The sequence below is a fragment of the Vigna unguiculata genome, chromosome 9, assembly GCF_037176805.1.
Source record: "Vigna unguiculata cultivar grain cowpea cultivar isolate G323 ecotype 2 chromosome 9, ASM3717680v1, whole genome shotgun sequence".
Lineage (NCBI taxonomy): Eukaryota > Viridiplantae > Streptophyta > Magnoliopsida > Fabales > Fabaceae > Vigna > Vigna unguiculata.
Genome location: NC_140800.1, coordinates 3,100,024 through 3,114,762, shown reverse-complemented (window position 1 = coordinate 3,114,762; position 14,739 = coordinate 3,100,024). Strand labels below are relative to the sequence as shown.

The 14,739-nt window shown below is 33.8% G+C and overlaps 2 protein-coding genes across 4 annotated transcripts; one reads left to right on the top strand and one right to left on the bottom strand.

Annotated features, from left to right (window-relative positions):
- Nucleotides 1-38: 38 nt before the first annotated feature.
- LOC114164723 (uncharacterized) lies at nt 39-6,291 on the top strand. Of its 3 annotated transcripts, XM_085666937.1 has the most exons (14): nt 40-555; nt 1,538-1,712; nt 1,873-1,956; nt 2,074-2,315; nt 2,395-2,638; nt 2,926-3,005; nt 3,291-3,375; nt 3,633-3,764; nt 3,855-3,968; nt 4,115-4,162; nt 4,624-4,708; nt 4,887-4,934; nt 5,011-5,076; nt 5,920-6,291. In XM_085666937.1, the coding sequence occupies exons 1-13, from the start codon at nt 365-367 to the stop codon at nt 5,037-5,039; spliced, it is 1,557 nt and encodes a 518-aa protein (XP_085523063.1). In that variant the 5' UTR covers nt 40-364; the 3' UTR covers nt 5,040-5,076; nt 5,920-6,291. The 3 variants fall into 3 exon arrangements, with proteins under 3 accessions (XP_085523062.1, XP_085523063.1, XP_027905272.1); XM_028049471.2 differs by lacking the exon at nt 5,920-6,291 and having other exon boundaries at nt 44-555; nt 5,011-5,566; XM_085666936.1 differs by lacking the exon at nt 5,920-6,291 and having other exon boundaries at nt 39-555; nt 4,887-5,566.
- A 127-nt stretch (nt 6,292-6,418) lies between these two features.
- On the bottom strand, nt 6,419-13,848 carry LUT2 (Lycopene beta/epsilon cyclase protein). Its single transcript, XM_028049470.2, has 11 exons — nt 13,330-13,848; nt 12,288-12,453; nt 11,110-11,245; nt 10,869-10,979; nt 10,689-10,791; nt 10,265-10,408; nt 10,074-10,181; nt 9,334-9,430; nt 9,126-9,254; nt 7,892-8,024; nt 6,419-6,722 (listed from the first exon to the last, which is right to left on the bottom strand). Exons 1-11 carry the CDS (start codon nt 13,627-13,629, stop codon nt 6,557-6,559), a joined length of 1,593 nt encoding a protein of 530 aa, XP_027905271.1. The 5' UTR covers nt 13,630-13,848; the 3' UTR covers nt 6,419-6,556.
- Nucleotides 13,849-14,739: the final 891 nt, after the last annotated feature.

Sequence of the window (14,739 nt, the reverse complement as noted above, 5' to 3'; positions counted from 1 at the left end):
ACCAATAGGAAAAAATAATGGTCAGAAATATACGGCATAAAAGTTGGCACAGAGCAGCACCTGAAAAAGGTGAATCCTACTTCGTGGGCCTCGGATTCATCGAAACTAAACATAGTCCCAATCATTGTTCAACACTTGTCGGACACACAGAGACACAGAGGGACACACACCCCCTCCCTGTTCTTCGTGTTTGTTAAAAGGGTCTCTTGAATTTGTGTTCCTTGTCACAACCATCACAATTCACAAACCACAGAGAAAAGAGAGGGAAGAAAGGAGAATAACATTGATAATAACATTAACACTAATATTAATAATAATAATAAATAAAAAAAGGGTGAATAGTTGAGAAAGAGGGGTTGGGAGCATGGAGAATCACAAGATGGTAAAATCGGTGTGTGTTAAGGAGGAGATAGAGAATAACCTGGAGGAGCAGGAAGAGGAAGATGTAGCAGATGTGGGTTCCAGCATGACCTTGGAAAGGGTCGCTGCAGCTAAGAAATTCATCGAGGACCATTACAGGTCTCAGATGAAACTCATCCAACAACGCAAAGAGAGGTATGCATACAAAAATCTTATGCTAACATCGTTTCTGTTTCGTTTTTGTGTTGTGTTGGGTCTCTCAATTCTTTCTATTTTCGGTCTTGCTTTGTGCTGGAAATGCCGTTTTAATGTGATGGTTTTTGTGGACAATTCTGTTTGAGTGCATAGGATCAGACCAGACCAGACCAGACCAGACCATTGTAGATGACAATTTCACAAAATTTTGTTGTTGTTGTTGTTGTTGTGTTTATTAATTATTAATGTATAATGCATGTGTTTTGTAGAACCTTTGGCTGATTGTTAAATGGTTGCATTGCATCTTTAGGGTATGATACCGGCAACGTATTCAGTGACTTTTTTCCGGAAAAAATCTTGTAACTTTTCTTAGTTTTCATGTGTTGAATGAACAACTTTAATTTTTTAAAAAAATGTTAAAAATTGAGCAAAAATTATTTGATTTTTCCCGGAAAAAAGTCACCGAATCTATTCCAGAACATTTATTTTGTCATATTGAATGAATGGGCCGGATGAGAGTAAATTGTTTTCTGAAGAGTGTTTAAGCTTTTCCTTCTGAGCATGCTCTATGGTACCACAAAGTGTTCATGTATCTATTGAAAGAGCTTTTCCATAATTTTAGTTTGAGGGTGTGATATCATATTTTGTAAATGATTAGTGTGGTTCATGGTTGTGCTTAGTTATGTGTTTCATGGCCCTTTGGCAGAGTCTTAGTTGTGACAGATAAATGTAGTTGGACCCAAACACAGGAGGCTTGCAATTGTTTCTTAATTCATTGACAGAGACACTCTGGTACATGCATGCACACAGAAAATTGATTTTAGTTATTGATGTTCGAAGCTTTATTTTTCATTCAAGTTATTTCTTTTTAGTAGAGCAGTCATTCTGAATTAAGGGAATTACATTTAACAAGTCATCTTCTTTTTCTTTCTGATTTTTAAAGTATATTAGTAAGTTATGGGCATAATTTTAAAATTTGCAGGCGTTTAGAGCTAGAACAGAAGTTAGCATCTGCTCATGTAACAGAAGAGGAACAGATGAATCAATTGAAGGATTTAGAGAGCAAGGAAACTGAGTTTATGCGGTTAAAAAGACACAAAATATGTGTTGATGATTTTGATCTTCTAACCATTATTGGGAGGGGAGCCTTTGGGGAGGTAGAAATATATATACTTCATATTTTCTAAGAGTTAATCTTTGATTATGTATGGTAGTCATAAGTAATGTGTGGTTTTGCGGGTTTTGGATTGTGTTTTTACTTTTGTTTGTATACCTCTGCCATTGAAAAGTTGTTAATTTTTCCACATGCTTTCACAGGTAACACTCTGTCGGGAAAAAACATCAGGTAATATATATGCCATGAAAAAGTTGAAAAAATCTGAAATGCTCAGCAGGGGACAGGTGAATCTTCATATTTTCTTTGATTGAACATGAAAAGAAAGTTATTTTTTCCATCATTTTCTAAATTTCACCATCTGATTTTCATATTGTCTAATTTTGGGTTCATTTCCATTATAGGTTGAGCATGTTAGAGCTGAAAGGAATGTACTTGCAGAAGTTGCCAGTGACTGCATTGTGAAACTCTTTTACTCTTTTCAAGATGATGAACACTTATATCTCATAATGGAATATTTGCCCGGTGGTGATATAATGACCCTGTTGATGAGAGAAGAAACTTTGACTGAAACTGTGGCTAGATTTTACATTGCCCAAAGTGTTTTGGCCATAGAATCTATTCATAAACACAACTACATTCATAGGTTGGCACTTTTACATCTTACATTATAATCTTTTTGTAAATCATAATTTTCCTTCTCAAGCTTCTTCGTGTTCCCCCAGAGATATAAAACCTGACAACCTTCTATTGGACAAATACGGTCACATGAAGCTATCTGATTTTGGTCTATGCAAGCCACTTGACTGCTCAAGTCTATCATCTATTCATGAAATGCAGATCCTCGATGATGGCAACTTATATGATACCATGGATGTTGATGGAGCCTTGCCAAATGGCAGAAATGGTAGGCGCTGGAAAAGTCCCTTAGAACAACTTCAACACTGGCAAATTAATAGGAGGAAGCTGGTAATTATTTGATTCTTGGTTGGTTCTGATTTTTCATTTCTTACAAATTCATGATAGCAATATGTAAGTATCTAATTGATCTATATAATACAAAAATGATAGTACATTGAACTTAGAGATAGTTAAACATGAGTTCAGATTCTCTATCGTTCATTTTGGTGTTGTCATCAACTGATCATTAAAAATACATTATTATACTTTAAAAGTATTTTTTATATATTTTAAAACATTAACATCGATGTCTATCAGTGTACTTTGATGACACCGTAGAGGATGTTTCATGGCAGGCATTTTCCACTGTTGGAACTCCAGATTATATTGCCCCTGAAGTATTACTGAAAAAGGGTTACAGTGTGGAGTGTGACTGGTTTGTTTTTATATTTTTTTATTTTCTGTCACTTGAGTTGCATCTATCCATTTGCTGTGTTAATAGTTTTGTCATTTTGAAGTGAACGCACACAATCACTTTTTTATTGAGTGATTAATAGTAGTATATAAGCTCAAGGTTCCAAATTATTTTGAAATGCTTTACTGAAACTGACATTACTATTCTTTATAGTTCTTTTTACCCAAACAAAACTCTGGTTCCCATGTAAAACATATTTGCTTAAAAAGAAATGACATCCTTTGACAGAGTTCTAACTTGCCGCAGGTGGTCTCTTGGTGCTATAATGTATGAAATGCTAGTTGGATATCCCCCATTTTACTCTGATGATCCTGTAACCACATGCCGAAAGGTGAGAAAACAGTACTTTCTCTTTCTGATTATTTAATTTTGGATGTCTTGTGCTTCATTCTTAAGTCTTATCCTTGGTTCATTTTAATATCTTGTATGTTTTGACTTAGAATATTGTTTCTTAAATTTTTTATAGTTATTTTGTATATATCCTTATTCTCACCATAAATTGTCACAGTGCTCTATTTCTTGAAAAGCACTAACAGTAACTGTTGAAATTATATCTGCTTCTTTTTCCTTGGTGATGAGTATCTTCAGATCGTGAACTGGAAAAATCACTTGAAATTTCCAGAGGAGGCCAGATTGACACCTGAAGCCAAGGATCTAATATGCAGGTTGCTCTGTGGTGTTTCACATAGGCTTGGCACTAATGGAGCAGATGAAATTAAAGTGTGTAAAATGTGTTTTTTTCTTTTTTTTTTTCTCTCCTGTAATAATCTATTATTATGTTCATAATATTGCTGGTTTTTAATTGAGCAGGCTCATCCTTGGTTCAAAGATGTGGCATGGGACAGGCTCTATGAAATGGAGGCAGCATTTAAACCACAGGTCTTTGGAGAGCTTGACACTCAGAATTTTATGAAATTTGATGAAGTAAGACATTACGATTTGGGAATTCTTCTTTTCTTCTTTGTCACCATAGATGCAGTGGGAATAAGCTTCTCACTTATTCTTTCATATGTAGAAGTCCACTTTAGTTGCTGGAATTCTGAAATTATTGTAATTAATTGTGCTAACAGGTTGAACAACCAAAACCAACTAGACCTGGATCTGGACCCATCAGAAAGGTAGAAAGAAGCTTTATTTACTTGAAAGAATAAGATTTTTCAGACAGTAGTCGATTCAAAAAGGGAAATTGTATCTTTACTTATTATTATTGTCATCATAATCATTGGACCCTCCAACATTAAATCTGTAGATACTCAAATTCTCGTTCAACTGACATTCAAGAATAACTGCATGAATATGTATATATGGAACTTGCACATAACATTTAGTCTCAATTAATCATCATAATATTGTTTTAGTTAATCTGATATGGCATATTTTCAAGGTTGATGATGCTTCAGGAAAGAAAAAAAAACTATCATTTGCTTCACACGGCTTTCCATTAATTCATAAGCACCTACACTTTCCTATGTTTGTTTCATCAGTTGTAGTTGTTTACCCTGGCCAAAATTTGTCCCAGGATAAATATACATGGATCTATATTCTCTCCTTACAGTTTATTATATCTCTTTGTTAACAGAAACTCTTAACTTCTCAAGATCTCAGTTTTGTTGGTTATACATATAAGAACTTTGCTGCTGTGAAGGGGATGCGTCAATCTCATGGTAGGTATTGTTTTCATAATGCTGCATTGTCTATGTAGGAGATGGGTTGATTAGTCTTGTCTGCCTAAAATCACTATTGGATTTACAAGTATCGTGCATTGTGATATGCTTTAGTGTAAGATAAATGGAACGTGATAGCTAATAATGATTATAACCACTTTTGTGGAACGTGATACAGATACAGGTAGCATGTCACCACAGCGGACATCCATTGACTCCACACACAGTAATGGATCTAACTATGACAACTACTACTCAATACAATTCAGTTAAAACTGTTCTAACTGAACCGTTTGCTCTAGGTGATTCAGCAGTAAACTATTCCATCTGAATGGACATCACAAAATCATAGATGGTTGCATCCTCTGGTAACACCTCTTCTCATGCGAACAATGACCCTAATTTTTTTCATTTCAATTTTCATGTATAGACCTGTGTAGCAAATTGATGAGCATGGTGATGGACAAGCCTGCTTATTTTTCAACCAAGTTTACCTTACCTTTAGTGCTGCCAACAACCACCTATCATGCATAAATTAGTGTACAGGGATATCTGCATCACTGGTAACTCCTACTATATGTGAAAGTTTTGAAGTTAAAAGTATGTGTAATCGTAAACTTGTCACTCGGTCGTGACCAATTGTTCCGAGGTTAGCAAAAGAAACATGTGTTGACAAGCAAATTCTCCTATTTTTTTACCTCTCAATCCACCTCTTTTCTGTAGCCACCGAGTTATTTACCTCCCTAATGGTATCTACTCTTAAGCAATCTTTTTCTTCCATCAAGTTAGATGCAGGTCAAGTTGTTGAGTTATGACAATGTAATGTGTTGACATAATGACAACATCAAGTGATATCAATGGCAGTTTTATTCTCATTCCTATTAGCGATTGACATTGAATCGATGCTACATGAACTTCCTATCTATTCATGTGTCGCTTCACTAGAATTCTACTTTGCTGCATTATACGACTTCAGAGATAGTTGTTTGCGTCATGCCAACGTGAATGACAATAATGTGCAAAACCTTTTGTATCTAAATTTCTGAAGGCTTCATTTCTTTACATTCTAAATGTACTTGGAAAAGACATCCCCCGAACGAACATAATATAGTTTATCACAATATATATAGCATTTTTTAACCGTTCATTTACAATTCCATTATCCTTTTTGTACAAACATTTTACATTTTTTAAGTGAACTGATGTGATAGGACTAATTTCACCACTAAAAAAGTCCCATAGCTCGAAAGCCTTTGAACCGAAGCGATTAGTGGAATGATATGTAAAGTACCTGCATACCTGAGAAAGGAAGATGATGTGCGCTCTGGGTGACTCAGCTTGATGAGATGAGCTGAAGCCTCAGACGGGCCAGACGTGCTTAACGACTTGAGTTTCGCAAAGTCTGTTAATACACATTGTGCATCTTTTAAAGCTTTTAGAAGCATATTATTAAAGGTAAAGGTTGAGTTGTGGATTGTGGATGTGGAGATATACTTTATGTTGCAGACTAGTTCATTTTGGTCATAACAAGAAATACTAGTACTGGGATGTATTCATAGAAATAAACCCGTGCGGAAGTTGACTGTCAAATTATGTATTTTTAGACCAGAAATAATTCTTCAAAAAGGAAGAAAATGATGGAAAACATTTCTACCGCCAAAAGAGCTACAACCGTATAAAATGGACGTGCAGTTAATTGCAGATGGGATATAAAATTCATAAGACCATATCAGATTAAAATATGTATGTCTATACAAGAACCTACTAATTACTGTAATGGCTCCTATAGTAATCTAACCTGTCTCCCAATACGAGTACCTAACGTGGGAAATAAGTAAAAGAAACGTACTATACCGCTAAGTAAGCCTTAATCATGATTGCACCAGTAGGATCTGAAAGCAGATGTCTCACTAGACTCATTCTCAAGTTATTTGGTGCTATTATGAACATGTAGAAAGCAAATAATACAAGATCTGTAGAGGAGAGTGAGGAGCCAAGAAATCCCTGCCACATCCTGCGAGGAAAAAGCACTACCCGATTACTCCACAGTAAATCAATTTCTATCACAAAATTGGGGAGGGCTGAGAGGGTTTAGGCGACAAGCAATGATGTCAGGTTTGCAACAAGCAATGATGTCAGGTTTGCAACTACCAAAGAAATAAATTGGTTCGTCTAATCTCAGCAAGTAAATTAAATATTAACCTTTGTGCCACAAGGTCAACAGTTATGTACATTTTAGGTAAGGAGCGTAGCATAGTAAAAATATAATAAAAAGGATTTACAAAATTTGAGGTGCCTCTACTCTAGAAGCTTTTAGTAAACCCGAAGTAAATGAATACAAAAAGTTTTGCCAAGAACTGTGATGGGATAATCATAATCCATCCTATGAATACAAGTTTTCCAGTCAATCACAATCAATCAAACACTTCTATTACTTCTTGAGAACTTCATAATGGTTGACTTAATCGTTTCGTAAACAGTACTAATGAGTATTCATTGCCCTCATACTTTTAAAAATGGTAACCAATGTGATGATAAACTTGTTGACTTTGGCAATAGATCTCAGGGTTACACTTGATGAGAAAATGTTCCTAGCTTTATTTGCCCTGAGTTTTTCATCGATCGATTTTATTTTTTTATAGGATTAGGGATTATTTGTGGATTTGTCGTGGTCCCTCCACTTTAATTTTTATGTCTTCTCTTTTTTATTTGATATTTTGGGTATGCTACAAATGATTGATATAACTTGGAATTGCAAGTTATGTAGCGATGCTTTTGCATGCCTTCTTTGCCTTCAGGCTCACTTCATTCTTGGTCTCTTAGATATCTTCTATTGTCTCCAATTTTAAAAAGTGTTACACAAGGAACCCACTTAATAACATTGCCTTTAACTTTAACATTATATCACACATTTGCAGTCAAAAACCTACATTCTTTCTTAGATAAACAATCTCTTGTTTCACCGAGAGTGTTTTATTCGACCTTGTATCTTTGGTCATCTTGTCCAATACAAAGTTTCGATCATTATGAAGATACCAAGAAGCTGTATAGGCTTTAGTGAATTTCTTTTATATAGATATCCTTAAAAGTTAGCACTAGATCCATGTTATATGATATTTGGAAAACATTATAAAGCAAATTCCAAGATATCTACCATGTACAATGAGAGAAAATAAGTCATACCAATCAGGTAGGCAGAAGAAAGTACGAAAGAATGTTCGAATTCCCCCAATGTCCAGCTGCAGAATTAGAGCTAATCCAAAAAGAAAGAATGCCCTCTGCCGTTTCCTTTCTTGTGGCCAAAGTGTATTCCAAGCTGAAACAAAAAGAAAATTCAAATGCCTACCAACAGTTAAAATGATTTGACATCACCATCAGGTATGAGTGTCAGCTAAAAAGTTTCGGCAATTTACATAACACTTTATCACAAAAATAATCAACAAATTTTTACCCTACCAATAACTGATTGAGGTATGGATGGGCATGGATGGGACTTATATAAATTCTATACACATCCAATAAAATAGATTGGATTCAAATCTACTTCCATTAAATTAAATGATTTTTTTGAATTTAGTTTAAATTTGAATTTAGATTATATAAAATTCATATCGATTTAATTTGGATAAAATTTACATTAAAATTGAAACTATTATATCTTATAAATTCGAATTAAATTTTATTTAAGTTAATTTAGTTGTTATCCATTTACTAAGTAATTAAATTATTTTTCAAGATTAAATTGTTAATTTTGGAAGAGAATTCGGTGACTAATAACTTAATGGTTTAACTAAAAGATGCAATTGTAAAATGTTTCTAATTGATTTTTTTAGTTTTTTTTCCTTTTATTGGTTACTTTCTCCGGTTGCTTAATTACTTTTGTTTACAAAACTTTTTTTTTTATCTTATGACAAATATGAGCACCTTGTGATGGGTATGTCCATTTCCAATATAATGACTTATTGCTAGTTGAAATTTTCTTATCTCCTTTAATATTAGTCTTTAGAAAATAATTTATATAGTAAACAAAACCTATTTTTAACATAATGCCTTGATCGCGGCCCAAACAAACTTTTGAGTAAAAATAAAACCGACAAAAAATTTACTAGACTAAATGATTTCTTAGGATTAACATTGATTTTAGATACCTTAACATCCCAAAAAATTATTCAATCCATACATATCTAATTTAAATTCAAGTAATTGGATGATATTTAAAATCCAAAAATATAGATTTGACTTTGAAAGGGATCCATTAAAATTAACTTTAAAGTGAATTAGATCATTGGGTTTGAATATTTGGATTTTTTTAGTAACCCTTGGTTTGAGGAAAGAAACAAAATAAACATACTTTACGCAATGTTGAAAACAGAACAATTTAATATCTAAGGTTGTGATAATGAGTGTACTTGATTACCTTGCATAGATAAATTCTCCTTTCTTCTTTCTTGGGTAATATTGTCCTTGGCATGGCCATCTTTCAAAATATTAGCAATTACTGAAGCATATTTTGGAGCTTCTGACAAAGATCTCACAACGGAGTACCCTATTGGAGAAAAACAGATAATGAACGGCAATAGATTAAATAAGCATATCCATCAAATGAAAACGTGATGAAGTCGTGCCTGTGGCTGGATGCACCATGCTGGCAGCTGCACCAAATGCAAGGTTCTTTTGTTCTGTGTTTGGTAAGGATCCGCCAACTGGGATATAAGACCATTCCTACATTATACGTGAAAGAACTTGTACACATCATACTATTCTTGGAACTCGGAAGCGAAAAACTGAGTTTAATGATAACACGGCTATGAAGGGAAGAACAGGATTTCAACTCCAAAACTGTACTCAACGTGTTGGTGTGTGTGTGTATTGATTTTATTGCTACCATAGGGGTTAATAATAAATTGAACTTCTTTTGGTTTTATACTTTACCCACCGTAGTAAATACCAAATTTTTTAGAAATTGTTTTAACCTTCCAGAATTTAGGTTTTGTCAGCATTCGGTTTTCTTTTTCTTGGTATGGGTTTAGTTTGGTCTCCCAATACTTATTTGTATTTTTTTTTTCTTTTCTCTTATTTTATGAATGTTCATTTGATGGTAAATGATTGTTGAAGTTTTAGAATACAACCTAGTTGGAATGCTAAAACCTCATAGTTATACTTAACATGATTTATTTAAAAAATTATCAGCATAAGAACATAATTTTATTATTGATTTAACCCGCTGCGATCCCAGTTGAACCAGTAAACCTTAAACTAGTATGTTAATCAGGTCAATGACGGCACGGTTTTAAAATCATTGTTATTTATAAAAGGTGTAAGCTAACAAACACAAATAATGCCCATTGAATTTCCAAAATCTTACCTCTTCGTAAGTTTTAGTAATTCTGATCCCCATTGAATTTAATCTCAAAAAGAGCTTCTTCTTTAGTAAATCAAAAGGCATCGCATCTTTTGACGCTAAACAGGTTTCCTGCAGTTGTCAATTTTACATAAAGTGTTAACAGAACTGTAACACGTAATATAAAACACTAAACTGATAATCATGGAGCAAACCTCAAAAAACACTCTTGTACGGGACATGGGCATTGCATATAGAAATGTTGGATAATTTGCTTCTAGACCTTGAACATTTTGCTTCACGTAGTCTCTGTAATCCATGAAAACCATCACATTTGGATCATAAGGATTGTTTTCCACCTGATATTGTAACAAGAAAACTCATTATTAGAAGCTATCACATCCTATGCATTTAGCTTTTTTAATAAAACTTGTATTAATTAACTTAACGGCGTTAAAAAAGTATGACAAGAAGAAGCACCAATTTTAGTCTGATTTAAACGGACTTATAAACCGTGTTATTAGCGAAAATGTAAGAAATAAAAAATGAAGAGATTAAGGAAATGGGAAAAGATTCTCAACATCTAACTAAACACTTAGTAGTAAACTGAAAAACAGAAACAGAGAGCTAGCCTCCGACCTCAACTTCCACACCATAAGCTGTTTGAACAGAAACCTTTGGACCCCCGACCTCATATTGCAACAGTTTCCCCGAAGCAGCTCCTGATGCAACAGTAACAAGCCTATAATAACACGTCAGAAGTTACCATATATAATAGATAAATGGATAAAAGATATTTGAAGCATAGAGTGATCATACCTGCTGGGCACTATAATATCATATTCACAGACGACATGACTGTGACCATTGCTCGCCTCAATAATATTTTCTACTCTTGAGCTAAGATATGTGACACCTGACTCGACACACCTAGGGAAAATTAATATGAATCAAAAATCTACAAAAGTAAATAAAATAATTGCTATTAAGAAATTAAACTACAATCAGTAGAAATAACAGTGATATATTTAATATATCACTAACAGTTGGACGATTGTACCTGCTTAACAATTCCTCATGAAGCAGATGCCGACTGACACGTCCATAGGAACGTCCAATAAAAACGGGATCCTTGTTGTCCAGATAGACAACGGTATCCTTCCAAACATGTTCAATGCAACCTTCAAGTCCGAGACCTGTGATTAAAATGAAAAATTTATCTATGCATAATATCAACTGCGCAAGTATGCAGTCTGGAAAAAGTTTATTAGCATCTTACTTTTTGGGGCAGAACGTCTAAAACTTCAAATTGAAAACTTCTAAAATATCAGAGTTTATTGCTCATCAAAATTTATAAGCATTTAGATATTCCATTAAAATGAGTTGAGCTTTGTTAGAAGCTTTTTCATTTAACTTCCCAAAAGGTAAGATGCATAACTAAAATTTACTTTATATTAGTTCGTAGAGAAATCGATGAATTGAACTTTTTCTTTTGATACACCTAACTGAAATTTGTTAGGCATATGTTACTTAATTTGACAGAGTTACTACTAAAAGAGTCTGCCCAAAAGATTTTCCCCCACGGGGTATACTATTTGTAGATGGTACTGCTAACCAAGGTAAGGGAAAATGTTGGTCCTAAACTTTAGCTCTAAGAGACATTTTATATAAGAATTTTCGCTTGAGTATATAATAGGAGCAAAATAGAGTATATGTATTATAATTTTAGCAAGACAAAGAAGAAAAATGCTTTGAACGTAAAATAGAAGATGTCATACCACAATTTGTAAGCTTAAGTATATAGGATCGATACTATAAAGAAATTGGAAAATTAATAAAGTTGTCAGTTCAAGATACAAATCGAGTGGTTAAAGGAAGGAAGACATACAGCCACTTGAACTTTACGGTACTGAGTACTAAGCTTTAAAAGGAAAACACATGAAAAAAGATTATAGTAGTAAAAATGATAATATTAAGAGAGAAGTGTGGCGAGAAGATGGGATATGTTAAAAGGAATTTTATGGTAAATAATATTTATGAGAATTTGATTTTTGGCCGCATAACGTGTAATCGACTTCATTTGTTGGGATAAGGTTATTGTCATTGTTCTAGTTGTCTCTCACCCACATGGCCATATTGGCTAGTCCGTACGGTTTAGGATTGATTGCGGTGAGCTAACAATATTTTAAATAAATATCATATATAGACAGCATCAGTAGAATGGTGCAAGAATAATACCTCTAAATTCGTCCTCCCACACACCATAATTATTTGTAAAAGGAAGATCCGGGCCAATGAGCCCAACTTTTAGTCCCAACTTGGCTGATTCAGCAGCTAGAGCAAGACCAGCCGGACCACAACCAATCACAACTAGATCCAGTATATCATCTCCTATAGGGGCCAACTGCAAGAGTGGTTAACAACAGGTTCTTAGTAGTAAGAAAACTGAAATAGAAAACACAACTTAGTTAAGTATCTCCGCAACCGCAACCGGTCCATCAGCACATACACCAAACAAAACCATCATCAGAACCAAAACCATCATCACACCTCAACTTCATCCACACAACTAAATTATCACATTCTCCTCAACAAATATAAAGCAATTTCTCAGAAAAACAATACCCAATCACTTTATCATCAGCATCTCAAGATGGCTATAAATCACTTATACCTAATTTACTTCATGTATGTATAACTATGCCCCGTATCAATTTACACCAGAAAAAGAAGCATGTATAACATAAAAAACATGGTATCTGAATAAAATAAGTTGTCCTCTTCATGGATAATTTAAAAAATTAAATAAAATGTCTAAATACTGTTTTTATCTGTAATGAATTGACTACAATATTTTTAATTTTTTGTTATAATAACATCCAAAAAGTATATTCTTAATTTATATTTACATGATTATAATTATATACCTACTATGTTTTTATGAATTTTATACCTATTAAGCAAATCTCATACGTTTTTTAACATAATTGTATCGACAATGGGATACATTTCCTATCTAGCACATGTATGGTCTCTGTTAATTAATCATACAAGATGACGATTCAACATAAATAGAAGCTGCAGCAACCTGAAAGCGAAAAAAACAATCGAAGCCTAAAACAATATTCATTAAATTTTCAATCAAAAAAATAGAAACATAGCACAAAAATTCATCCAATCTTCGTGAACCTTTCAGGACCAATCATAACGATACTCTACATCCAACACAAAACAACAAGAATCAAAATCCAAGAAACATGAGTAAGAGAGAACAAGAAACCTTATCCACGAGCTTGGATTGCATTTCCATGGCTTTGTTCTGTTGCATTTGTACGAAAACGAGTTCGGAGCCACCGGCCTTCACGTAATCGTCCTCATCAGCGAAGTCTTCTTTGGTCGCCACGCAACTCTCGCCCCCTGCCTTCGCCTCCACCTTCAGCCACCGCGAGCGCCAGCGAACGCCATGGCCTCCAGACGCGGTTCGTCTTCTCCACAGCTTCTTCTTCCGCAATCTCAACCTTGGCGAAGGACTCACGCAAAACGCCATTGCCGCCAGGTTTCTCGCTGAAACGCACTCCATTTCGTTGTCGTTTTCAGTATACGCCACTGATTTGGTAGTTTCTTTATCACTCCCTCCTCCTCACCATGACATTAAGTATTTGTGTGTGAAGCACTGAAGATGTTGTTACACCATCGATTCTTAAAACGGCGACGTACTCTGCATCACGCTAAATGTGTGTGTGTGTTTTCGTGCAATAGTTGAGTTCGCTTTCTGTTACAGAGGGATATGGTATGCTATGCGATGCTTTGATTTTAATGTGGTGACATGTTTAACAGCGATCCAAAACTTCCACGTGGCAGACTCAGATTGGGCGAATTTCAGAAAATGCTACCCTTATCCACAGCTATTCAGTGCAAAAGTCTACAGATATAGAGTCAGCCACAAGAAAGAAGAAGAGAATGTAAATCTGGACCGTAGATATGATTGCATCCAATGGAGTCCGTTTTATAATGTAATAATAATTCTCGTTTGTCCAACACTGTATTTGCCTAATTATGAATATTCATTCTCATGAATCTTACGAAGAAGATAAACAAAAAAAAATTGACATAATCTTAAATTGAGACGTAGAATTTAGATAAATTAATTAAAATTTTCAATTTAATATCACTACTGTATTTGATAGGTTTTCTGTTATCTTTTAATAGAATTGGATGAGATTTTCAAGATTTGGAGAAAAAAATTGATTGATGTATAATAATATTAATTAAATTTGTTTGTTTCATCGAAAAAAATTGGCCGAACATGAGAAGATGCTCATGCGCGAATCATCTATACAAATTACAAAGTTCACGTTTCTTTGAATTAAAAAGAAGGCTTAAGTATTCATAAGAGATCTATTTTTCTCGTTCAATTTGATTTTTATTTTGGTTTATTGTTAAATTAAGTTTTAATTTTTCTAAACTTTTTTTCGTTAATTTGATTTTTTTTAATGACTTTTAAATATTGAAATAAATAGTTTATATCATTTGTCAACTTCTTTTTTTGAAAAGAAAAAAAAATTTAAATAGTTTATATCAGTGACATGTGACGTAAATTATTCATTAACATTAATTATTTAAATATGGTTAACAAAAATAATAAAATTAACAAAAATATGCTTAATTGAACATTAAATACGAATGATAA

Coding starts and splice junctions, on each gene's coding strand:
- LOC114164723 (XM_085666936.1), top strand. CDS start 365: ATGGAGAATCACAAGATGGTAAAATCGGTGTGTGTTAAGGAGGAGATA. Junction 2,639..2,925: donor AAATTAATAGGAGGAAGCTG/GTAATTATTTGA, acceptor GTTTCATGGCAG/GCATTTTCCACTGTTGGAAC. Junction 3,765..3,854: donor ATGGAGCAGATGAAATTAAA/GTGTGTAAAATG, acceptor TTAATTGAGCAG/GCTCATCCTTGGTTCAAAGA.
- LUT2 (XM_028049470.2), bottom strand. CDS start 13,629: ATGGAGTGCGTTTCAGCGAGAAACCTGGCGGCAATGGCGTTTTGCGTG. Junction 12,454..13,329: donor AATCCAAGCTCGTGGATAAG/GTTTCTTGTTCT, acceptor CCACTCTTGCAG/TTGGCCCCTATAGGAGATGA. Junction 6,723..7,891: donor TTCTTCTGCCTACCTGATTG/GTATGACTTATT, acceptor TTTTCCTCGCAG/GATGTGGCAGGGATTTCTTG.